The 25462-nt window shown below is 37.7% G+C and overlaps 1 protein-coding gene and 2 long non-coding RNA genes across 3 annotated transcripts in view; 2 read left to right on the top strand and 1 right to left on the bottom strand.

Annotated features, from left to right (window-relative positions):
- Positions 1 to 22503, top strand: part of LOC149749687 (uncharacterized) — a 79539-nt gene extending 57036 nt beyond the window's left edge. Inside the window, exon 4 of the long non-coding RNA XR_016392798.1 lies at positions 22494 to 22503. This is a non-coding gene — a long non-coding RNA (uncharacterized LOC149749687). The remainder of the gene's footprint in view (positions 1 to 22493) is intronic.
- SPINK13 (serine peptidase inhibitor Kazal type 13) lies at positions 5375 to 8770 on the bottom strand. The gene is given in 3 exon segments (XM_089909485.1): positions 5375 to 5924; positions 6579 to 6616; positions 8689 to 8770. Coding segments are annotated over 3 exon segments (240 nt in total). The 5' UTR covers positions 8759 to 8770; the 3' UTR covers positions 5375 to 5792.
- LOC149749686 (uncharacterized) lies at positions 22492 to 24620 on the top strand. The gene is made up of 2 exons (XR_016392797.1): positions 22492 to 22592; positions 24450 to 24620. It is a non-coding gene; the product is annotated as an uncharacterized LOC149749686 (long non-coding RNA).
- The last annotated feature ends 842 nt before the right edge of the window (positions 24621 to 25462 follow it).

The following is a 25462-nucleotide window of genomic DNA, read 5'->3' as shown; positions in this document are numbered from 1 at the left end:
ATCTACAGATTCAATGCAATCCCTATCAAACTACCACTGGCATTTTTCACAGAACTAGAACAAAAAATTTCGCAATTTGTATGGAAACACAAAAGACCCCGAATAGCCAAAGCAATCTTGAGAACAAGAAAAGGAGCTGGAGGAATCAGGCTCCCTGACTTCAGACTATACTACAAAGCTACAGTAATCAAGACAGTATGGTACTGGCGCAAAAACAGAAAGATAGAACAATGGAACAGGATAGAAAGCCCAGAGATAAACCCACGCACATATGGACACCTTATCTTTGATAAAGGTGGCAGGAATGTACAGTGGAGAAAGGACAGCCTCTTCAATAAATGGTGCTGGGAAAACTGGACAGGTACATGTAAAAGTATGAGATTAGATCACTCCCTAACACCATACACAAAAATAAGCTCAAAATGGATTAAAGACCTAAATGTAAGGCCAGAAACTATCAAACTCTTAGAGGAAAACATAGGCAGAACACTCTATGACATAAATGACAGCAAGATCCTTTCTGACCCACCTCCTAGAGTAATGGAAATAAAAACAAAAATAAACAAATGGGACCTAATGAAACTTCAAAGCTTTTGCACAGCAAAGGAAACCATAATCAAGACCGAAAGACAACCCTCAGAATGGGAGAAAATATTCGCAAATGAAGCAAATGACAAAGGATTAATCTCCAAAATTTACAAGCAGCTCATGCAGCTCAATAACAAAAAAACAAACAACCCAATCCAAAAATGGGCAGAAGACCTAAATAGACATTTCTCCAAAGAAGATATACAGAATGCCAACAAACACATGAAAGAATGCTCAACATCATTAATCATTAGAGAAATGCAAATCAAAACTACAATGAGATATCATCTCACACCAGTCAGAATGGCCATCATCAAAAAATCTAGAAACAATAAATGCTGGAGAGGGTGTGGAGAAAAGGGAACACTCTTGCACTGCTGGTGGGAATGTGAATTGGTTCAGCCACTATGGAGAACAGTATGGAGGTTCCTTAAAAAACTACAAATAGAATTACCATATGACCCAGCAATCCCACTACTGGGCATATACCCTGAGAAAACCAAAATTCAAAAAGAGTCATGTACCAAAATGTTCATTGCAGCTCTATTTACAATAGCCCGGAGATGGAAACAACCTAAGCGCCCATCATCGGATGAATGGATAAAGAAGATGTGGCACATATATACAATGGAATATTACTCAGCCTTAAAAAGAAATGAAATTGAGCTATTTGTAATGAGATGGATAGACCTAGAGTCTGTCATACAGAGTGAAGTAAGTCAGAAAGAAAAAGACAAATACCGTATGCTAACACATATATATGGAATTTAAGGGGGAAAAAAAATGTCATGAGGAACCTAGGGGTAAGACAGGAATAAAGACGCAGACCTACTGGAGAACGGACTTGAGGATATGGGGAGGGGGAGGGGTGAGCTTTGACAGGGCGAGAGAGAGTCATGGACATATACACACTAACAAACGTAGTAAGGTAGATAGCTAGGGGGAAGCAGCCTCAAGGCACAGGGATATTAGCTCGGTGCTTTGTGACAGCCTGGAGGGGTGGGATGGGGAGGGTGGGAGGGAGGGAGACGCAAGAGGGAAGACATATGGGAACATATGTATATGTATAGCTGATTCACTTTGTTGTAAAGCAGAAACTAACACACCATTGTAAAGCAATTATACCCCAATAAAGATGTTTAAAAAAAAAAAAAGACAACCTAAGGACTGGGAGAAAATATTTGCAAACGATGAGACCAACAAGGATTAATTTCCAAAATATGCAAACAGCTCATCAGCTTAATATCAAAAAAAAAAGACAACCCAATCAGGAAATGGGCAGAAGACCTAAATAGACATTTCTCCAAAGAAGACATACAGATGGCCAACAGGCACATGAAAAGATGTTCCACATCGCTAATTGTTAGAGAAATGCAAATCAGAACTACAATGAGGTTATACAATGAGGTATCACCTCACAGCAGTTAGAATGGCCATCATTAAAAACTCTATAAATAATAAATGCTGGAGAGAGCGTGGAGCAAAGGGAACCCTTCTACATCATTGGTGGGAATGTAAATTGGTGCAGCCACAATGGAGAACAGTATGGAGGTTCCTTAAAAAACTAAAAACAGAGTTACCATATCCTGCAATCCCACTTCTGGGCACATATCTGGATAAAACTCTAATTTGAAAAGATACATGCACCCCAATGTTAATAGCAGTATTAGCCAAGACATAGAAGCAAACTAAATGTCCATCAACAGATGAATGGATAAAGAAGATATGGGGTGGGTGTGTGTGTGTGTGTGTGTGTGTGTGTGTGTGTGTAATGGAATATTACTCAGCTGTAAAAAAAGAATGAATTAATGCCATTTGCAACAATATGCATGGACCTAGAGATTATCATATTAAGTGAGGTAAGTCAGAAAAAGAAAAAGACAAATGTCATATGATATCATGTATATGTGGAACCTTAAAAAAGGATACAAATGAACTTATTTACAAAACAGAAATAGACTCATAGACATAGAAAACAAACATAGGGTTACCAAAGGCAATAGCAGGTTGGGGGGATAAATTAGGAGTTTGGGATTAACATATACATACTACTGTATATAAAATAGATAAACAACAAGGACCTACTGTATAGCACAGGGAACTATACTCAGTATCTTGTAATGACCTATAATGGAAAAGACTCTGAAAAATAATATATATATTGCCTGCACTCCATTTGGATGGGGAACTGCTACTAGATAACTGTTGCTTATTTCTTGAATGTGAAATCCTAGCTTACTATTAATGTTTGATTTTTTAAAAATAAATTGGAAACCTGTATTTTTAGGTAAAATCTGATTTTTGAAATACTGTCAACCATAAAAACTTACTGAAATACTATTTTGGTTAAACAGAACCAATACTGTTTTCTATTATCATGAATTTTCTTATGTAATATATTCTTTTTGCCACGTAAGACCACAAACTTACGAAGAGTCTGGGATCTGTTTCATACAACTCTATTTTCTTTTTCTTTTAATTTTTTTAATTTTCATTTTTTTGTGGTACGCGGGCCTCTCACTGTTGTGGCGTCTCCCGTTGCGGAGCACAGGCTCCGGACGCGCAGGGTCAGCGGCCATGGCTCACGGGCCCAGCCGTTCCGCGGCATGTGGGATCTTCCCGGACCGGGGCACCAACCCGTGTCCCCTGCATCGGCAGGCGGACTCTCAACCACTGCACCACCAGGGAAGCCCGACAACTCTATTTTCTTGGTAGTTATTATGAGGGCCCTGCACTGAGTAGGCTTGGGGGATTCCTTTAAGGATAATGACTGATTTTTTTTTTTTTTTTTTCAATTCTGGGCAAGACGCACACTTAAGTTTTCTGTTTTTCAAGGGATTTACATTGTTCATAAATGACGGATATCTCTCAGGATTGTGAGTCCAGTTTCTCAGAATTTTTCTTCAAAACACTAGCTAAGAGCAGAGACAGAAGAATTACTCTTCTGCCTCCATTACTCAAAAGAGCATAATGACTATTCTTGTTGCCCCGAGATCCAGAAATGGCATGCAGGCCACGTTTATACATGCAAGTCACAGTGAGAATTAAAACAAATATACAGGCAACTGTACCATCCCTGCCATTGGCATCAGTGTTCTCTGTGTTCCAGAAATAGATATGTTTGATAAGCACTATGTTCATAATGGCTCCAATGAGAGAACCATTTTTTTCTTTTTTAATCAGCAGAGGCTCCTTATTTATACTTCGATTGAGAAAAAACAGTGTTCATAGTATATCTGGCAGACTTACAAGATAGAAAAGAAGGAAAGGAAGAAAGAAAGAAAGGAGAGAAGGAGAGAGAATGAGAGTGAGAGGGTGAGAGAGTGCCAGAACAGATTAGAGGCATGCTGATAGAGCTTTTGAGACTTTCTCAAGTCTCCTAGATGAGGCTGAAAAAAATCTCAGAACCATCTTTGAGAAGCCATTTGGTTGTAGCAGAGTGGAAAATCAAGTCCCCAATGTAATTCTGCATCAACCTATGCTGATTTTCAGAAGCCCAGGCCATTGTGGGTGGGTCCTTCTTATGCTGCTCATTTTAATGTTGTGCATCCAAATACCAGACAGTGTGAAAAAGGCTTATGTGGAAGAGCTAAGAAGACACTTCCCAAAGTCTTTTGCCTAATTAGCCCTGCCTGAGAAAGTGACATCCACCACATTTGGAAGGAATGATTATGTAATTTAATCATTCTACATAGTCTGCTAATATTCATGAATTCTCATTCATCTTTCTTTGAAGTCAATGGGAGATACTTGGTTAATTCACATTTTTCAGTTCCCATTCTTTTCCTTTATGGTTAATTCACATTTTTCAGTTCCCATTCTTTTCCTTTAAAGTCATCCTCTGAGTCTAGTACTTGCTCTGAAGATGAGCAAGTATTACCTTTATTGGACTAGTTTCTACACCTCGTTTCCTTCAGTGCTCAGAAATAATTGCAGTGGCATGCTAATGTGATGCCAGAAGTCCCTGAAGATTCTTCTCAAAGGAAGATATGCATTAAAGAGTTAGCTCAGCAGACTTGAGATGCTCAAATCAGCTCATAGGAAGTAATCTCTACACCCTTGGGATATTCTGGCTGATAAGAGTAACTTTGTAACCTAGGGCCATAGGTCATGCCAGATAATTTACCCTGAGGTGAATGCCTGTTTTTGTTCACCTGTGGTGCTGAGCCACTCTGTATCAGTTTAACTCCTAGGGGGAGGGGGCTGGAGACTAAGTAGTTGTCAATCATGTAGGTGCTGCATGTCCCCAGTAAAAACCCTGGACACCAAAGCTTTGGTGGGGCTTCCCAGGTTGTCAATATATAAGTTATGACACATGATAGCTGGGAGAATTTAAGCACTGCCTGTGTGACTCCCCTGGGAGAGGACGACTGGAAGCTTGTGCCTGATCTCCTAGACTCCACCCTATGAGTTTTCTGCCTTTGCTGATTTTATTCTGTATCCTTTCATTGTAATAAACTGTTAGCATGCATATAACAGCTTTTCTGAGTTCTATCAGTCCTACTAGGGAATCATCAAACCTGAGGGTACTCCTGGAGACTCCCAACAGAGAGGATCTCATAGGTCATGGAAGAGTTACTGACAAGACACGATAAGGCTGATTTGTAAAAACAATTTCAAATAGAGCTAAAATATATCACAAGGAATATTATTAACTTTTTAATCTAAATTTCCCATTGAATTTATTTGAAAGGCAAAAAAATTTGACAGTCAGTTTTTTTCCATGTAAGACCACATAATCACTTTGTTACTTACGTGTATATCTACACCTGTATTTATGTCTGTGTCTGTATGTCTGTATCAGTATCTATATTTACTTCTTCCAGGCAGTAATATGGGTGCTACTCATAGGGATGTCACTGTGACTTGTTAAAGAAAATTTGATTTTTTTAAGATGGATTTCTATTTATTGCTTGAATATAATCTATAGACTATCTACTAGTATGATCTCTGTACAGTTCTGCCAAAATATCATGTAAGCTTTTCTTTCTTTTTTTTTTAAATGAGTCAACTTTGAATGTTAACTAAATTTTTTAAAAAGACTTTTCTCTTTACTATGTATGTAGTCTGTCCTCAGCCTTTTGTGAACAAGAGGCTATTAAAAAAAAAAATCCCATGCATCAGCAAATCCAGTTCCTTGCTAAAATTATTGGAAATTTCTGTGAAGAAATATAGAGAAAAAATAATGGTATTTTGTTTTGAACTTACCACTGATCAACACAAAGGAAACACTCATTCTTTTAAGTGTGGCCATTTGTAGCACAAACATATGCTGTCACCTCAGGACAGTTTGCGTCATAAAGAGGATCCAGTGGGTAGTACATTTTACATGGGGGCTACAAACATCATAAAATATCATATGAATAACAACTGATAGATTTTCCCTCATCTATTCCTGGCCTGTCACTTCTGCCCTACATAGAAATAATATCAAATGTTACTAGTCAATTGATGTTTTTGCAAGATTTCCTCTCCTCTGGGCTTTGGTCAGGCAAGTTTTTTTCTAACTACAGTATCCTCACTCATTCATCGTTTGCTAGTCATAAGCAGCATAATAACTCAGCTTAAATCCCAAATGCAAAGTTTTCACTTAAACTTGGAGTCCCAGTGCCAGTAACTCATTATAAGAAGTTTGTGAGTAGAGATAGTTATGTGTCTCTGAACTCCTAGAAGATAGGGGCTTAAATGTAGTTTTTAAGAGTGAGGGTTCTGTATTGAGACTGGGATTAAATTCTGTATATACCGTTGTTAAACTCTGTGGCCTTGGACAATTGGCAGGTATTAATTCATTTAATGTTCAGAGATGCATCTTACTATTATAATGCTTGTGCTACATGGGAGTAAATCTAAGCCTGAAGAGGTTAAGATACATTCCCAAAGTCACATAGAAAACTTCCATTCTACTTAACCACTATGAAGTTTTAGGTCTCTCATGTCAGGAGAGTGATCAGATTAAAATCAGAATTCAGAATTTAGAAATTTAAATTTACCATAGGCCATTTAGAATAGTCATGGGGTTTGAAGATTTCTGCAAATAAAGTACAGACACAATAGCTTAAAAGAAACAGTTCTCCATGAAGTTTGATTTCACTCACTGAAGTTACTGACTGAACAAAGAAATGTAATGCAATTACTCATTTGCACAAAGTATACAAAATAATTTGTGACAACAAAATTTGTGGGTGGTATTCCTTTGTTAACTACTTCATCCATTTATTTATTTTCTCCTTTTCACAGTCCTGACTTCATTTATAAATTTGCTGTGTCATTGAGGAAAGAGTAAAAACCATTTGGGGTTGTATGCTTAACTTGCAAACTGTGTTATTTTCATTAAGTCACTTGACTTTTGTTGGCTTTAGTTTCCTCGTCACGACAATTAGGATAAGTATATGCATTTTAAAGATGGTTGTAAAAATTAAAAGTAATATAGTAAATAAAGGATTAGGCCAGTTCCTACCAAGATACTGAACTAAAGAGGTTACTAAAAATGATGACGAGAAAGCTTAGGAGTTCCTTGGCTCTGGAGAGACTGAGGGATATGGTGAACTGATTTGTACGAGGGGTGCTGGTGTTGCTTAGGGATAGAGGATGACCAGCTGGCTATGGGAGAATAAAATAAGAAAAGACCTATTGAAGTTTTGCCCTATCTCTCACTGTTAGGTGATATTGTAAATATCCAAGAAAATTCTAGCTTTCCAAAAGTCAGAATTTACAAAGTTAGAAAAGTTGTACAATTTTAAAATCTTCACATAAAGGAAACAACAAGCCTCCCAACCTCTCCAGGAATAGACTATGCTGTTTACATATGCACTCTTTCAGAGAATAAAAAAGATGGAATGCTCCTCTCTAATTCTAAAAAGCCAGAATATTTTAATAACAAAAGCAGCTGGATATAGTTATGAGAAAAGAAAAATAAAAGCCTTCATCTAGTAAAAGTAAAGTAATATATATACACTGCATACCATACATAAGAACAAACTTCAAATGGACCTGGATCTGAACATAAAAAACAAAACAATACAAAGATCAAAATATAACACAACTGAGTTGCTCTTTAATCTTAATATACGAAAAACTTTCTGATAATGACTCATTAATCTCTGTGCAGTAACAGAAAGGACTGATACATTTTATTACATCCAAATAAAAATAACTTTTTCATGACAAAATATAAACATAAACTAAAAAAGATATCTGATAAACTGGAAAAAATATTTGCAACACATATCATAGATAAAGGGCTAATATACCTGATACATAAAGAATACTTTAAAATTGAGGGGAAAAAAATCTCAATTGCTGAATGAGTTATATATATGGACCTACAATTCATACACACACACAAAACCCCAAAGATATGAAAATGACCCTTAAATTTGTGAAGGATATTCAAATGCAGTATGATAAGAAAAATGCTAATGAAAACTATATTGAAATACCATCTATTGCTGGTGGGAATGCAAGTTGGCACAACTTTTATGAAGTGAAATTTGGCAACGTTGAACAAAACTACTTTGCATTCACATTCAATCACAATTCGAACCTACCCTGAAGATAAACTCCCAACGATAAAAAAATACATATGCATAAGATTATTTATTGCAGCATTGTTTTTAATTGCAAAATTTCGGACACAAACTAATGCCCGTACACCTAAGACTAGTTGAATAAACTTTGGTACATCCATCCAAAAAAGTCTTATGCTGTCGTATAAAAGAATGAGGAAATCCCTGTGAACTGATATGTACTGCTTTTCAGGACATTCTGAATTGGGAAAAGCAGGATGCAAATAGGTACCTAAAACAAGATTGGTTACATACAAGATGAGGATGGGACTGCAGTGGAAGGAAAAGGGTATGGAGGCAGTAACATATCTTTGAACCTAAACTTTTGTTCATTTTGGTTTATTTTGTTTCATTTGTCATGTTCAAAATAATTTTAAATTGCTATCCAATAGCAATCCTTTTCCAATAGTGATACCCAATTGATACCCCATTTGTATTATCAAGCCCAAAGGCCTATGTTTCAGCAAAACTTTACCCATCCAGTCACAAATGCCTCTTTTTCTCTCCTGCAAGTAAAAGAAAGACATATGCTTACCTGAAAAAACAATCTGTGCCGAAGTGGAGGATACCAGGAGAAATATGGTCATGCAGGGAAAGGCAGCCATTTGATCTCATCTAACGTCCTGCTTTGGTGAGGCCTGTGAAAATGCTCAAGATAGTTTATTCGTAGTCTCTTGCACAACTGGCTTTCCAAATGTGAGAGAACCCACTACTCTGAATTGGTGCCATTCCCATGAACTTGGCCATGGTGATTCTAAACTGGCCTGGTCTCTAGGGATTCAGACCTAAGAAGGCTCTTCTGCTCTAAAGAGGGAAAGAAAACCATTAAAATAACTTTTTTTTTCCCCCTGCCAACAGCCATTGTACAGTCACTGTTTTGGCTTGGAAGAGGAATTAGCCTCAGGGCTCTCACCAGGGCTGACCCCAGCATGTTACGTATAAATAGGTTCATCCTACAATATATCATCTAAACTGAGACACTCATGTTAGTGAATATGGACACTTTAAGAATTGATAAGAATTCTGAGAAAACAGGTGTGAACTGAGGACTATGCTGCACAATCAGGGATGTGTCACTTTATAAAACACATTGTTTGATTTCCTGGGATAGACCAGTTTCTCCCACATTGAAGTCCTCCATTTCCTAAGTAAGTTTCTTCTTCCAGGCAAGTTACATGTGCTCAAATACAAAGAATAGATTGAAAATGGAATTGTTGGTCTGGGGTCATAAAAATTATGTATACCTTTCCTGATACAATCAGGATAATTGATTTTTATCATTTTTATGATTCATATATAGGTACACATGATTTTGATGACACTGGTAAGTCAAATTCTAGCTTCAACATTTCTTAGAAGTATGAGCCTCAGAAAAAGCATGAACATCACAGGATACTGAGAATATCAACTGATATTAATATAAGTAGAGTTTAACTATATTAAATTACCAATTTCTTTAGCCAAACTCTTCTTTTGTAAGAATGGAAAGATTTGGCCCAAAGAGAAGAGAAGATACTTTCCAAGTCATTTACTCAACTTCCCATGCCCTACTCTACTCATTCTGTCTCTTCTCCAAATTGCAGCTGGTGGACACATAGAGAAATGAGAGAGAACCATATTAGCTGTGCAGAGGAAACAAAAGGAGGGTGCTGGAGGAAAACAAACATACTGGGAAATCTAGTGACAGAGAAGAAAGCCAAAGAGATACCATCACTGACTTAGAATAAGGAGGTGAAGAGATGTTTACCTGAATGAGCTTGCTGCAAAATGTGAGCCCACTGTAGTCACCCTGAGGTCACAGCTAGCCCTGAGCAAAGTTGCTGTTCCATGAGTCTGTGGCCCAGGGGCATGTTGAGCAGAGGAGGCAGGCTCCTTGCTCAGTTGAGTGACCAGTTGATTGGCAAGATATTGCACTAATAGCTGTTTCCTAGTTTGACCCCTCTCTTAAACCACCTCCTCTGATGTTTCATGCTCCAGCAGGCAGGGACAGAATTGGAGGTTCTGTACTTGTGGTTTCTGATGGTGGATCATGAGAACAAGATGACATTTGCAAAGCAGGTTAATTACCTACCTTATTCCAGATAATCTGGTATACATTCACCAAATTCAAGGCTGATTCATTTTCCTAGTCTCTGCCTCCAGAGGTCATTTAGCCCATCCTGCTTCTCAGAAGGGTTATCTGTTTGATCTTTGTAGGACATGATTTCTGACATCAGCCAGGGAAACTCCAGCACCACGACTAATAATCTTTGCAATACCTAAGTTTTCTGAAGTCTCCATGTGTTTCCCTCCCCTCCACCTTAATGTAGGCAAGCCTGAAATTTTGCCATAATCTGGAAAATTTCTATCTCACACACTTTAAACTCTCCTAGAGTAGTTAGTACTCCTTTTGCTGCTTGTCTTCCCTTCTCAGTCTGAGTCCCATAGACTGACATTTATATTTAGCCCCTTGGCATGACCATGCTCTCTTGACATCCTGTTCTTGATTCTTCCCTTTCTTCCAAGCCGGGATAAATTCAGCATGCTATTTTCCTGCTCCAGACCTTGGCTGTGGAGCAAGGATGGAACAACTTCCATACAATGGAGTCTACAGTCCTGCTATCATCACTACTGACCTAGGCCCTCTAGACTCCTAAGGAGGTCTCTTATTATTTAATGTCAGGTTGCTACCTATGCCACCCATCTCCATATAATTTCCATTTTTAGTCCAATTTTTTCAACTGTCTGACCACACCTCTGCTACATTACTTTGAGTAGTAGACTTCACCTCTTCTTCATTGTGTAGGGAAACCTCAGGATGAACTAGCTCCACTTTTTTCCCCTTTGCCTTGTAATTCTGGAAATTTTATTATCTATCTTTCTACTTTTATCCTTCTCTCCATATCAACTTACCTAGGGATTTACACATTCATCCATTCCTTTCTTTTTGCCAGTACCTGGCTATGTGGTTTACATTTCTCATCATATTTATTCCTCACAATAATCCCATGAGGTTTATATCACTCTGAAACTTGTGTAAGGGAAAAAGAAAATGAGGCTGAGGGGAGTAAAGTCATTTGCGAAGCTAACTAGCTACTAGCAAAGCTACAAATGGACAGAGATGAGATTCAAACACAGGTACCTTTAACTCCAAAGCCCACGTTCCATTACTTTCTCTAAGTTTTCTTTCATCTTAGAGAATGAATGTTCCCTTTAATTTACTATCCATAGTCTTCTTAGACCAGTCTTGTGTGATACCCTATGCCTTTCTTGGCAGCATCTTTGATTTTGCCCTCTATCTCCTTCTCTCCACAGTCAGTACTCCTAATCTCTCCACGATACTACCCCCTAGATAATTAGATTGCATGCTCTATGAAGGAGAAGACCCTATCTTTACCCAATTTTGACCTTGTAACTGCAGTGCGTTGCAGGGTTTTGGTTTTTTTTTTTTTTAAATCACTTGATTAGTATTCAGTAATACGTACAGAAGGAAGGAACAAAGAAATCCATCCATTTTTTTTAAACTGTGTTCTTGGATATTCTTGAGAGTGTATCATCATGCATATATTTTAGACACACTGTGTCTAGTCCACTAAGACATAATTCTACTGGAATTTTTATTGGAGTCACATAAATTTGGTAAAAGTAACATCTTTATAATATAGTCTTTTTTTACATTAGTATTTTTTATTACAAAAGGTCAAACATACACAAAAATGTAGAAAATAACATCATGAACTCATATATACCTATCATATAGATTCAGTAATTATCAAGATTGGCACATTTGCTTTACCTATTCAATTTTTTAGAAAAATCCTCAAGCATTATAAAGTGTTTCAGGCATAGTCATTTCATTCCTACAATTTCAGCCGGCATCTCTTACACACAGGAACATTTTCTTCAATAATCTTAACTGAGATTCATATACTTAATATTAACAATAATTCTTTTGTATCATCTAAAATAATAAATGTTTATAATCAAATTGCCCTATTGTCTCAAACATGCTGTTTTTTTAGAGTTTGAGTAAGAATCCAAAGAAGGTCCACTCTTGACACTGGTGGTTATGTCTCTTACAACTCTTAATTCAGAGCAGCCTACTTGTCTTCCTCTTCCTTCTCTGTGTCCTTGACTTGTTCAAATTGGATCAGTTTTTTCATAGAACATACCACGTTCTGCATTTGCCTGTTAGCTTCCTTGTGGTATTATTTAACTGTTCCTCTGTATCAAATACATTTTGGAATTGTCAGTTTTCTATTTATAAATGCCTTCCTTGGACATAGATGAAGAAGCTAGGCGAATTTATTGGGATGAAGATAAGCTTTATTTTTCTCAGAAAGGCAGAACTGAATTTTTTAAAATTTTATTTGATTATAGTTGATTTACAATTTTGTGTTAGTTTCAGGTGTACAGCAAAGTCAGTTATACATATACATATATTCATTCTTTTTCAGATTCTTTTCTCACATAGGTTGTCACAGAATATTGAGTAGTGCTCACCATGTTTTATAGTAGGTCCCTGTTGGATATCCATCTTATATATAGTAGTGTGTATATGTTAATCCCAAGATCCTGATTTATCCCTCCCCCTACATTTCCCCTTTGGTAATGATGTTTGTTTTGAAGTCTGTGAGTCTGTTTCTGTTTTGTAAAGAAGTTCATTTGTATCTTTTTTTAAAATTAGATTCCACTTATGAGTGATATTATGTGATTTTTGTCTTCGTCTCACTTACTTCACTTAGTATGATAATCTTTAGGTCCATCCCTGTTGCTGCAAATGGCATTATTTCATTCTGTTTGCTGCAAATGGCATTATTTCGTTCTGTTTTATGGCTGAGTAATATTCCATTGTATATATGTACCACATCTTCTTTATCCATTCCTCCATCAATGGACATTTAGGTTGCTTCCATGTCTTGGCTGTTGTAAATTGTGCTGCAGTGAACATTGGGTTGCACGTATCTTTTCGAATAATGGTTTTCGCTAGATATGTGCCCAGGAGTGGGATTGCTGGATCATCTGGTAGTTCTAGTTTTAGTTTTTTAAGGAACCTCTATTTGTTCTCCATAGTGCTTGTACCAGTTTACATTCCCACCAACAGTTAGGAGGGTTCTCTCTTCTCCACACCCTCTCTAGCGTTTATTTTTTATTTATTTATTTTTCCTGTGTTACGCGGGCCTCTCACTGCTGTGGCCTCTCCCGTTGCGGAGCACAGGCTCCGGATGCGCAGGGTCAGGGGCCATGGCTCACGGGCCCAGCCGCTCCACAGCATGCGGGATCCTGCCGCACCGGGGCACGAACCCGCGTCCCCTGCGTCGGCAGGCAGACTCTCAACCACTGCGCCACCAGGGAAGCCCTCTAGCTTTATTTTTTGTAGACCTTTTTCATGATGGACATTCTGAATGGTGTGAGGTGTTACCTCATTGTAGATTTGATTTGCATTTCTCTGATAATTAGTGATGTTGAGCATCTTTTCATGTGCTTTTTGGCCATTTGTATGTCTTCCTTGGAGAAATGTCTGCTTAGATCTGCCCATTTTTTTATTGTTCCTTTGTGGGGGTATTGACCTTCATTTGCAAATATTTTCTCCTATTCGGTGGGTTGTCTTTTCATTTTATTTATGGTTTCCTTTGCTCTGCAGAAGCTTTTTAATTTAATTAGGTTGCCCTTGTTTATTTCTGTTTTTATTTGCATTACTTGAGGAGGTGGATCAAAAAATATATTGCTGAGATTTATGTCAAAGAGTGTTCTGCCTGTGTTTTCCTTTAAGAGTTTTATAGTGTCCGGCCTTTATAATTAGGTCTTTAATCCATTTTGAGTTTATTTTTGTGTGTGGTGTTAGAGAATATTCTAATTTCATTCTTTTACACGTAGCTGCCAGTTTTCCCAGAACCACTTATTAAAGAGACTGTCTTTTCCCCATTATATATTCTTGCCTCCTTTGTAGTAGATTAATTGACCGTAGGTGCGTGGGTTTATTTCTGGGCTTTCTATTCTGTTGCATTGATCTATATTTCTGTTTTTGTGCCACTACCATACTGTTTTGATTACTGTAGCTTAATAGTATAGTCTGAAGTCAGGGAGTGTGATTCCTCCAGTTCTGTTTTTCTTTCTCAGGATTGCTTTGGCTATTCACGGTCTTTTGTGTCTCCATACAAATTTTAAGATTTTTTGTTCTAGTTCTGTGAAAAATGCCATTGGTAATTTGAGAGGGATTGCACTGAATCTGTAGATTGCCTTGGGTAGTACAGTCATTTTGACAATATTGATTCTTACAATTCAAGAACATGGTATATCTTTCTGTCTTTTTGTGTCATCTTTGATTTCTTTCATCAGCATCTTATAGTTTTCAGAATACAGGTCTTTTGTCTCCTTAGGTAGGTTTATTCCTAGGTATTTTATTCTTTTTGATGAGATGGTAAAGGAGACTGCTTCCTAAATTTCTCTTTCTAATCTTTTCATTGTTAGTGTATAGGAATGTAAGAGATTTCTGTGTATTAATTTTGTATCACACAACATGACCAGATTTATTGATGAGCTCTAGTAGTTTTGTGGTAGCATCATTAGGATTTTCTAGGTATAGTATCATTTCATTTGCAAACAGTGACAGTTTTACTTCTTCTTTTCCAATTTAGATTCCTTTTATTTCTTTTTCTTCTCTGATTGCCATGGCTAGGACTTCCAAAACTGTGTTGAATAAAAGTGGCAGCAATAGACATCCTTGCCTTTTTCCTGATATTAGGCAGAATGCTTTCAGCTTTTCACCATTGAGAATGATGTTAGCTGTCAGCTTGTCACATATGGCCTTTATTATGTTGAGGTAAGTTCCCTATATTCCCACTTTCTGGAGAGTTTTTATCATAACTGGATGTTAAATTTTATCAAAAGCGTTTTCTCTATCTATTGAGACGATCATATTGTCTTTATTCTTCAACTTGTTAATGTGGTGTATCACACTGGTTGATTTTCAGATATAGAAAAATTCTTTCATCCCTGGGAAAAATTCCACTTGATCATAGCGTATGATCCTTTTAATGTGTTGTTGGATTCAGTTTGCTAAATTCGGTTGAGGATTTTTGTGTCTATGTTCATCAGTGATATTGGCCTGTAATTTTCTTTTTTTGTGGTATCTTTGTCTGGTTTTGTTATCAGGGTGATGGTGGCCTCATAGAATGAGCTTGGGAGTGTTCCTTCCTCTCCAACTTTTTGGAAGAGTTTCAGAAGGGTAGGTGTTAACTCTTCTCTAAATGTTTGATAGAATTTGCCTGTGAAGCCATCTGGTCCTGGACTTCTGTTTGTTGGAAGTTTTTAAATCACTGTTTAAATTTTATTACTTGTGATTGCTCTGTTCATATTTTCTGTTTCTTACTGGTGCAGTCTTGGAAGGTTGTATCTAAGAATTTGTCCATTTCTTCTAGGTTGTCCATGTTATTGGCATGTAGTTGTTTGTAGTAGTCTCTTATGATCCTTTGTATATCTGTGGTGTCAGTTGTAACTTCTCCTTTGTCATTTCTAATTTTATTGATTTGAGTCCTCTCCCTTTTTTTCTTGATGAGTCTGGCTAAGGGTTTATCAATTTTGTTTATCTTCTCAAAGAACCAGCTTTTAGCTTCATTGATCTTTTCTGTTGTTTTCCTCTGTTTCTTTTTTTTTTAAATTTCTGCTCTGATCTGTATGATTTCTTTCCTTTTACTTAACTTTGGGATTTGTTTGTTCTTCTTTCTCTCGTTGCTTTAGGTATAAGGTTAGGTTGTTTATTAGAGATATTGCTTGTTTCCTGAGGTAAGCTTGTATCACTATAAACTTCTCTCTTAGAACTGTTTTTGCTGCATCCCACAGGTTTTGGACTGTTGTGTTTCTGTTGTCATTTATCACTAGATATTTTTTGATTTCTTCCATGATCCATTGGTTGTTTAGTAGCATATTGTTTAACCTCTATGTGTTTGTGTATTTTACAGTTTCTTTTTTCCTGTAATTTATTTCTATTTTCATAGCGTTGTGGTTGGAAAATATGCTTCATATGATTTCAGTTTCTTGAATTTACCAAGGCTTGATTTGTGGCCCAAGATGTGATCTATCCTGGAGAATATTCCATGTGCACTTCAGAAGAAAGTGTATTCTCTTACTTTCAGATGGAATGCTCTATAAATATCAATTAAGTCCATCTGATCTAATGTGTCATTTAAGGCCTGTTTTACCTTATTGATCTTCTGTCTGGATGATCTGTCCATTGATGAAAGTGGGGTGTTCAAGTCCCCCACTATTATTGTGCTGCTGTCAATTTTTCCTTTTATGGCTGTTAGCATTTGCCTTATATATTGAGGTGCTCCTATGTGGGTTCATATATATTTACAATTGTTATATCTTCTTTTTGGATTGATCCCTTGATCATTATGTAGTGTCCTTCTTTGTCTCTTGTAACATTCTTTATTTTAAAGTCTATTTTCTCTGATATGAGTATTGCTACTCCAGCTTTCTTTTGATTTTCATTTCCATGGAATGCCTTTTTCCATCCCCTCCCTTTCAGTCTGTATGTGTCCCTAGATCTGAGGTGGGTCTCTTGTAGTCAGCATATATAAGAGTCTTGTTTTTGTATCCATTCAGCCAGTCTATGTATTTTGGTTGGAGCATTTAATCCATTTACATTTAAGGTAATTATCGATATGTATGTTCTTTGCCATTTTGTTAATTGTTTTGGATTTTTTAAAAGATTTATTTATTTATTTTGTCTGTGCCAGGTCTTAGTTGCAGCACACGGGATCTTTCTTGCAGCATATGGGATCTTTTGTTTAGTTGCAGCATGCAGTCTTCTTAGTTGCGACATCCAGAGTCTTAAATCGTGGCATGCAGACTCTTGGTTGTGGCATGCGTGCTTTTTAGTTGCAGCATGTGGGCTTCTTAGTTGCGGCATGCAGACTCTTAGTTGCAGCAATGTGAACTCTTAGTTGTGGCATGCTTGCGGGATCTAGTTCCCTGACCAGGGATCAAACCCAGGCACCCTGCACTGGGAGCGCAGAGTCTTACCCACTGTACCACCAGGGAAGTCCCTGGATTTGTTTTTGTTTTTGTTTTTGTTTTTGTTTTTGTTTTTGTTTTTGTTTTTGTTTTTTTTTGCAGTACGTGGGCCTCTCACCATTGTGGCCTCTCCCGTTGCAGAGCACAGGCTCCGGACACGCAGGCTCAGCAGCCATGGCTCACAGGCCCAGCCGCTCTGCGGCATGTGGGATCTTCCCGGACCGGGGCACAAACCCACGTCCCCTGCATCGGCAGGTGGACTCTCAACCACTGCGCCACCAGGGAAACCCGCTGGATTTGTTTTTGAAGGTCTTTTATCTTCCCTTCCTCTTTTGTTCTCTTCTCTTGTGATTTGATGTCTATCTTTAGTGTTGTGTTTGGATTGCTTTTTTTAAACATATATTTAGTTAGTTAGTTTTAATATTTTTTGGGTACGTCAGGTTTTAGTTGCAGCACATGGGATCTTTGTTGAGGCATGCAGGATCTTGTGGCATGAGGGCTTTTGTCTACTTGTGACATGCGGGTTTTTTCTCTTCTCTAGTTGTGGCGTTCAGGCTGCAGAGCACATGGGTTCTGTATTTGCAGCACATGGGCTCCAGAGCACGTGGGCTCTGTAGTTTGGTGCCCACAGGCTCTCTAGTTGAGGTGCCTGGGCACAGCTGCCCCATGGCGTGTTGGAACCTAGTTCCCCGACCAGGAATCGAACTCACATCCCGTGCACTGGAAGGCAGATTCTTTACCACTGGACCACCAGAGAAGTCCCCTGGATTGCTTTCTCTTTTTTGTGTTTCTGCTGCAAATTTTGGTTTTGTGGTTCTCATGAAGTTTTGATACAGCAGTCTATATATGTACAAGATTGTTTTAAGTTGCTGGTCTCTTAATTTCCAGTGCATTTCCTATATCATGTATTAGTACTCTCTTCTCACGATTGCTGGTTTTGATATCATATTTGTGTGTGGATGATTTCCTACCTTTACTTTATGTTTGCCTTTGCTGGTGAGCTTTTCCATTCATAATTTTCTTGATTCTAGTTGTGGCTTTTTCTTTTCTGCCTAGAGAAGTTCCTTTAAGACTTCTTGTAAAGCTGGTGTGGTGGTGCTGAATTTTCTTAGCTTTTGCTTGTTAAACTTTTGACTTCTCTGTTGAATCTGAATGAGAGCCTTGCTGAGTAGAGTACTCTTGGTTGTAGGTTTTTCCCTTTCATCACTTTAAATATATCATGCTACTCCCTTCTGTCCTGCAGAGTTTCTGCTAAAAGAATCAGCTGATAACCTTATGAGGATTCCCTTGTATGTTATTTGTTGCTTTTCCCTTGTTGCTTTTAATACTTTTTCTTTGTCTTTGATTTTTGTCAGTTTGATTAATGTGTATCTCAGTGTGTTCCTCCTTGGGTTTATCTTGTGTGGGACTTTCTGTGCTTCCTGGACTTGAATGAGTGTTTTCCTTTCTCATGTTACAGAAGTTTTCGCCCTTAATCTCTTACAATATTTTCTCAGGCCCTATCTCTCTCTCTCCTCCTTCTGGGACCCCTATGATGCAAATGTTGGTGCTTTTAATGTTGCCCCCGAGGGCCTCTGAGACTGTCCTCATTTCTTGTCATTCTTTTTTCTTTATTCTGTTCTGTGGCAGCGAGTTCAGCCATTGTCTTCCAGCTCACTTATTTGTTCTTCTGCCTCAGCTATTGATTCCTTCTAGTGTATTTTTCAATCCAGTTATTGTTCACCTCTATTTATTTGTTCTTTAAATCTTCTAGCTCTTTGTTAAGCATATCTTATAACTTCTCAGTCTGTGCTTCCATTCTTTTTCTGAGATCTTGGATCATCTTTACTATCATTACTCTGAAGTCTTTTTCAGGTAGGTTGCCTATCTCTACTTCATTTAGTTGTTCTTGTGGGTTTTTACTTGCTCCTTCTTCTGGAACATATTTCTCTGCCCTCTCATTTTGTCTGCCTTTCTGTGTTTGTGGTCTACTTTCTGCTGGCTGCAGGATCATAGCTCCCCTTGCTTCTAGTCTGTGCCCTCTGGTGGGTGAGGTTGGTCCTGAGGCTTGTGCAGGCTTCTTGGTGAGAGGGACTGGTACCTGCCCATTGGTGGGTAGAACTGGGTCTTGTTCCTCTGGTGGGCAGGGCCATGGCAAGGGTGTGTGTTTAGAGGTGGCTGTGAGCCCAGTATGGCTTTAGGCACCCTGTCTGCTAATGGATGGGGCTGTAGAACTGAGTTTTAATGCCAGCTTCTCCACTTAGTTGTTGTATAAATTCATATTTGTATACATTTTTTAACTTTTCCAAGTTAGTTTTATTATCAATAATTTCATGGGGTTGCAGCCGGTCTTCCTCTTTGTCCTTCTTCTTAAGTGAAGGAATTTCCCATATCACTTTCTGGCAAATTTAAAATAAAAATTGAAAAGGTAATGCAGAACCTTGGTACACTGAATAGCAAAAATTCTCAGAGCAGCCACAGCCTAGACGTGTCAGTGAGCCCTCTCTAATATAGTCTTTTCATATATGAATGTGATATGCCTTCTTTGTGACTTCTAGGGAAATCTATCCATTCTCTCAATATTTAGGAGTTTCAAGAATGCTATTTCTGAGACACAAATCTGATGTAGTTGCCCTACTCAAGTCTTCCACTGGCTCTTCATTGCTTATATTATGTGGTTATTATTTATGGTAAAACTTGAATGTGAAGAAATGTAACATTTTATTTTGTGTAACTGAAATCTGCTTGTTCATGAACATCCATGAAACATGTACACCTGATAATAGACAAAAAGTATGTTGGGGACTTGTGTCTTCTGGGGCAGGAGATGGAGGCTGAATTCAAGTATGGATTACAAGAAAAAGAGTATACAGAAGGGTGAGGTAAGTTAGAAGGTCTTTAAATATGTTTAGCACTAGTGTCCACTTTTTCAGTGCCTTTAGAAGCACTTTAGAAGTTAAATTAACATGCGAAAAGAAAACTGCCTGCACCCTCCAACTGAGGAGAGTTTTATCTGCTAAAGATTCAGAGCCCTTTGGCTACTATTACCTGTTGCATCCCTGGGGCTCCTTTTCCCTTGTTCTCAAGAGCCTAAGTGATCCTTTGTTTACTAGCATAATTTTAGTTTTGCCGGGCAGAAAAACACTAACATTAAGATTAAGAAGATTTCCTGATCCCTATTCGAAAATGACACCTGGGTAAATCAGATCTCCTCACACATCTTCACCCCCAACCCCCAAAATACAGATTAATTTGGAGAGCACATAAAATTACACATGGCCTATGTCTGGAGCATAACTGGAAAAACAGACAATATGATCCACTTTGCATTCCCGAATTGTGTCCTGCAATCATAGTAAGAACCACAAGGGCCATTCCAGCCACAGCATTGACTCACTGGGGAAATGGGGCTGCCACAAGTATTCCAGGCCTCACACATTCCTAGCCGTTAGCATCTCCATCATTAGACTGAGACTGACATAATGCATGTGCTTAACATACAAAGAAATGCAACTCTGTACAGAAGGTTGGTTGAAGTTCACTGTATTTGTTAGGATATAGGCTAAACTAATACAACAAACGTAAAAGACTATAGCACCCTTATTTACGATTTTATTTGTTTCCATGTAATGGTTCCAAGGTAGATGGATAGATCTGGGCTGCCATCCACAAGTTAAGTCTTCCATTTTGGGGTAGATGACAGATGGTGGTCCATTCCTGTCCACCTCTAAGCCAGTGAGAATTATGCTTAACTGGAAAGCCCAATGCTCATTTAAAATTTTTTTTCTAATGAAATGTACAATTAATATTTGAAAATAAGAGTATACCATAATTACCATGTCAGGTTCATGGTAATGACTCCATAAATATTTTGGGGAATGGAAGGGTGATAAATATAACACCCTTTATAATTTGTAAATAAATTATAAATATAATTTAATATCTCAGGTGTCTATTCTTTATGTATTCATTAGAATGAAAATTTATTGAACAACATTAACTTGACCTCTAATAGATTTGCTTTTGAAGGGAAGGAAAATTTGCCACCCCTAAATGGATCTCTTTGGCATGAGGATTATTTTGGGTTGATTGTTTTTAAGAAAGAAAAGACTCAGGAAGAACCTTTGACCTAACTGCCTAAAGAATGTAGATAGAGGACCTGTTCCAGGAAGGGAGCTATCACCAGAGATACCTAGAGTATAATATAAACTGGGTGTGGTAGACAGGGAGGAACCTAGCGCGCATGTGTGTATCATTTTGCCTGTCTTTGGGATTTCTCATGTTTGGATTCGCCGTATTTAAATAATTAAATTTGATTTTCTCCTGTGAATGTCTCTTATGTCAATTTAATTCTTAGACCAACCAGAAGAACTTAGGAGGGTAGAGAAAAAAAAATTTTTTTTCTCCCCAGCACTTTCATCAAGTTTTATTCTTTCTTTAACAGGTAGTTTGTATAAGAGATACTTTAGCAAATGGTGATTTTTCTTTAAAGTTCTAAGAGTTTAGACCCCAGTTGAATTGACATTTCCAAACTCTTCTTTTTTCCTGCTTGATTCTCTTGTTCCTTTCCAACTCACATGCTTGGAAAGTTTTCACATTTCTTTCTTCCCCACATACCTTCTTACTGTAAAATCTATAACTGCAGGTATTTCCTTCTTTCCTCCTCATACTTCTGGGTTCATCAGATCAAACTGTCCCAAGCCCCCTGCTGAGGAAACATGTATTGTAAGATATCTGTGAGGCATCACTCCTGACCTACTGAATACCCCCCAGGCGAGACACGGAATATCTCTGCCTCTTATCTGCCCTGAGTGCTCTGTATTACCCCACCAATCTCCTCACTCACAAGTCAGTAAGAGTGGAGATGGATGGTCAAGAAGGAAAGGTGAATTAGATAGCCACTGTTGCTTCACTCTTGATCTCTCCGTCAGGCAGGTCAAGTGGGGAACCTACGGAAGTAGCCCTGGAACACTGCTGTATTGCTCCAGATTTATCATTCCAGAAATACCTATTGCTATTTGTCAGAAGAACACACAGAGATTCAAATGTGCATGTTTACTCGAAGTGCAGCCAGGCTCCTTGTGGGTTGACTCAAAGATTGGGGAGAATAATCAGCTTCTTCTCACCTATTCACAGAGCACTTTTCATGGGTTTTCTCTCACACTTTAGGGCAGTCTTCTGATGTCGTGATATTTCTTGCTGAATTGTAGGGTTGGGGGAGCAACAGATGGGACAGTCCACCTTAACTTGGGATCTAGGGAGTTGGAGTAGTTCCTCTACAAGTAAAACACTTTCTAAGTTTGTCTAGATTTCATTTACCTGTCTGTTGGAAATGGGCCATGTATCTCTGTGCCATTGTTTCAGACATCCTGAGGAGTTTCTCTGACAGATTCGATAAAATGCCTCTCACCTCATCATGGATCAAAGTGATTTTCATCATCTTGGCCGTTACTCTTTATTCTGGTGAGTAAATTTTTCAGTCTTGGGGAGAACACTTCATATATCCCAGAAATGCAGGAAGCATTTTGCTGTAACGCAGGAATGTAGTGGTGGTTTCATTGATTCGTAATTCTTAAATTGGTAAAGTGACACAGGGTTTACTATAAATTCCTTTTAAATGTTTCATCATTGAATTGCTTCTTCTCATTTCCCACATTAGAAAAGTTAAAACAGAGTGGTGCATTAGAATGGGCAGTAGACCTTATCTCTTCGTTTAACTAAATTATTTTTCCTTTTGGGGCCCAGATTCTATGGTTGTAATTACAAAATGTGGGGAAAGAATGAGCTCTTCTAGATCTGGTATTCCTTGTAAATCTAAAGTTTTAGTTATCAGCTCTGAGTCTCCGAAATTAAGGCATTGTGTTAAGAAAGAACTCGTTCATACCTCTGTTGACCAGTTATCTTCCTTAAAGTTCAAGGTGGCCCATAAAATTTGGGGAAAAAAAGGAGCTGTTATATAGGTATTGAATAATACCCTGATATTGAGCAGAATTTCTTCACATTTAAGTGACTTCACCCAGGGCATTGTCTTCATCACAGTGAAATGTCTCTTTTACAGAGCTTTAAAAAATTGGTATCTTCAAGCAGGGTATTAGGAGTTACTAAAAAATATAATACATAATACCATTTTTCACAAAGCTAGAATAATTGGGGGATTATTTTTTTCTAAGATTTGTATATATTTGAGAATTTATGTTTTTGTTACTACTACAAAATTCTTATCTCATTAGTTGTAGTTCCTTGAATTGGCCACTTACATAGATTTCTACTGCCAATGTGTGTGTGGGCTTCTTATTTTTTTAAACTGTTCTGTGGTTGCAGAAACTGCTCTTACAAAAACATCAAGTTATAAGCATTGGGTAAGTTACTGCTGGTTCATTTGGAAGTTGAAAAGTAAATTTTTAACCATTTTCAGTTTTTAAAATCACAGCAAAATTGATCAAACAGAATGTAAAAAACACTCCTTCAAAAAGTAAAAGTGTGTATGTATTATTATTACATCAAGGTTAAGAAATAGAATCTAGCAAGTAATACAAAACCATTTAGCAGTGTCTATACAAGGTGATAGCGTATTTATCCTATTACCTTAAATTTCCTATCATGGGTAGTTACTTGCTCCACACAAAACTGAGAGCTATAGAAGTATGTTTAGAGTAGAATTATTCATCCTAACAAAATGAAAGGGAAAAAAGCACCATCCCAATTACCAGTGTGTAGGAGAATAGACAGTGATGATTTCTATATGGCCAAATAGTGGAATATTACTTAAGGGTGAAAATAAATTACAGCTCTGAACATCAGTATAAATAAAAGTCATAAGGGAGTATAAAAAGAAAGGCATATAAGAATACATATTGTATCATTTATTTGTGAAAATTACCAAGATACCCAAAACTATGAAATATATAATTATAGTGAAAATATATATGTATTGATATGTAGTGAAATTCTAGAGGGAGGTAGAAACTCAGTTTGGTGACTTACTTGTGTGTGTGTGTGTGTGTGTGTTTGTGTGAGTGAGAGAGTGATAAGAAAAATATCACCTAGGAGGGGAAGGTCATGGGTGGGGGTGGGAAATTGGTTACAGTATAAAAATATACTCAGCCACTTGCATGGCCTTTTTGTTAATACACTATTTCTATAAAAATACTGATATTAGTTTCTAATTTACTGGATGTGACTCCATAAAGTTTTCTCTTTAAACCTAAACATATATTGTATTTATCCTTTTCTGGATGTATGGCATTTCGTATTAAGATTTAAGAAGATTGTATTCAAATATTCATTGTCTAATGTATATTATCTCTCTATATTTGACAGGTAGAATGTGGTCCATACAGTGGTGTGAAAACATGCACAAAAGAATATCATCCAGTCTTTGCAACCAATGGCCACACTTATTGCAATAAATGTTTTTTTTTGTGGTACACTCAAGTAAGAACACAATAGTGAATATTTACTCTTCCAAAGTAATAAAAAAATCATGAAATGGTAAGAAAACTCATTTGCTGATAATGTAGGCACAACATACACAGAAAATAACTATAATATTTCTCTAAAAGCCAAGGAGACACACTTCTACCATGTCTTAAAATTCTTACTTCTGAAAGTAGTATTAAACTATCACTATAACCATGCTGGATGTTTTGCAAATGAAAGAACTAGTTAACTTAGCTTAATTTAATTGATTATGAACTACTAATGGCTGACTAGTGGCCAAGATGATGTTATTCCAAAGCTCTGATGCTCAACAGAAGATCTCACTGAAGTCATGAGAATCAGCCTTGCAGACCTCCAGCCACAGGGAGCATAATTGAGCAAAGAACAGACTCATGATTACACACTGAAATCATGTGATTGTCAACTTTGTCTCCTGAAATCATCATGGCCTTTGAAACCTTCCTGAGAGTGCAGAGCAGTCTAGGACACCTCCACCCAAACTCACATCCCCCTCTCCTCCACTCGGAAGGAGTTTGTGGTCTAAAGCTTTGCCAGCCTTTTCTGCAGCACTCCCCCATTTTGTTACACATGTGTTCCTCATAAAATCTTTGCCCACTTACTCCCAAAATTGTTTCTGCCTCTTGGAAAATCTGGATTAACACAATGCCTAATGCCTTCCTTTCTTAGGTCTAGTCCAAAGACTGAGTCAGGACTGAGCAGGTAGGAAGGATCAAACAGCCCCACAGTAGGGAGAGGACATGTATAAGGCAGGGGAGCAGGCAGGGTCCAGCTCCTTCTGGAAGTAGAGCACAGCCTTTCTGTAATGTCCCATAGTTCAGATCTCCTCATTTAGAAACATTTTGTGTACTGCCACAGTGTTTAATTTTATGTGT

Source organism: Delphinapterus leucas, chromosome 3 (genome assembly GCF_059928025.1).
Source record: "Delphinapterus leucas isolate spDelLeu-1000000601 "Yukka" chromosome 3, BTC_Dleu_Yukka2, whole genome shotgun sequence".
NCBI classification, from domain to species: domain Eukaryota; kingdom Metazoa; phylum Chordata; class Mammalia; order Artiodactyla; family Monodontidae; genus Delphinapterus; species Delphinapterus leucas.
Note: the sequence above shows the minus strand (reverse complement) of the source record. Positions and strands in the feature narration are given on the sequence as shown.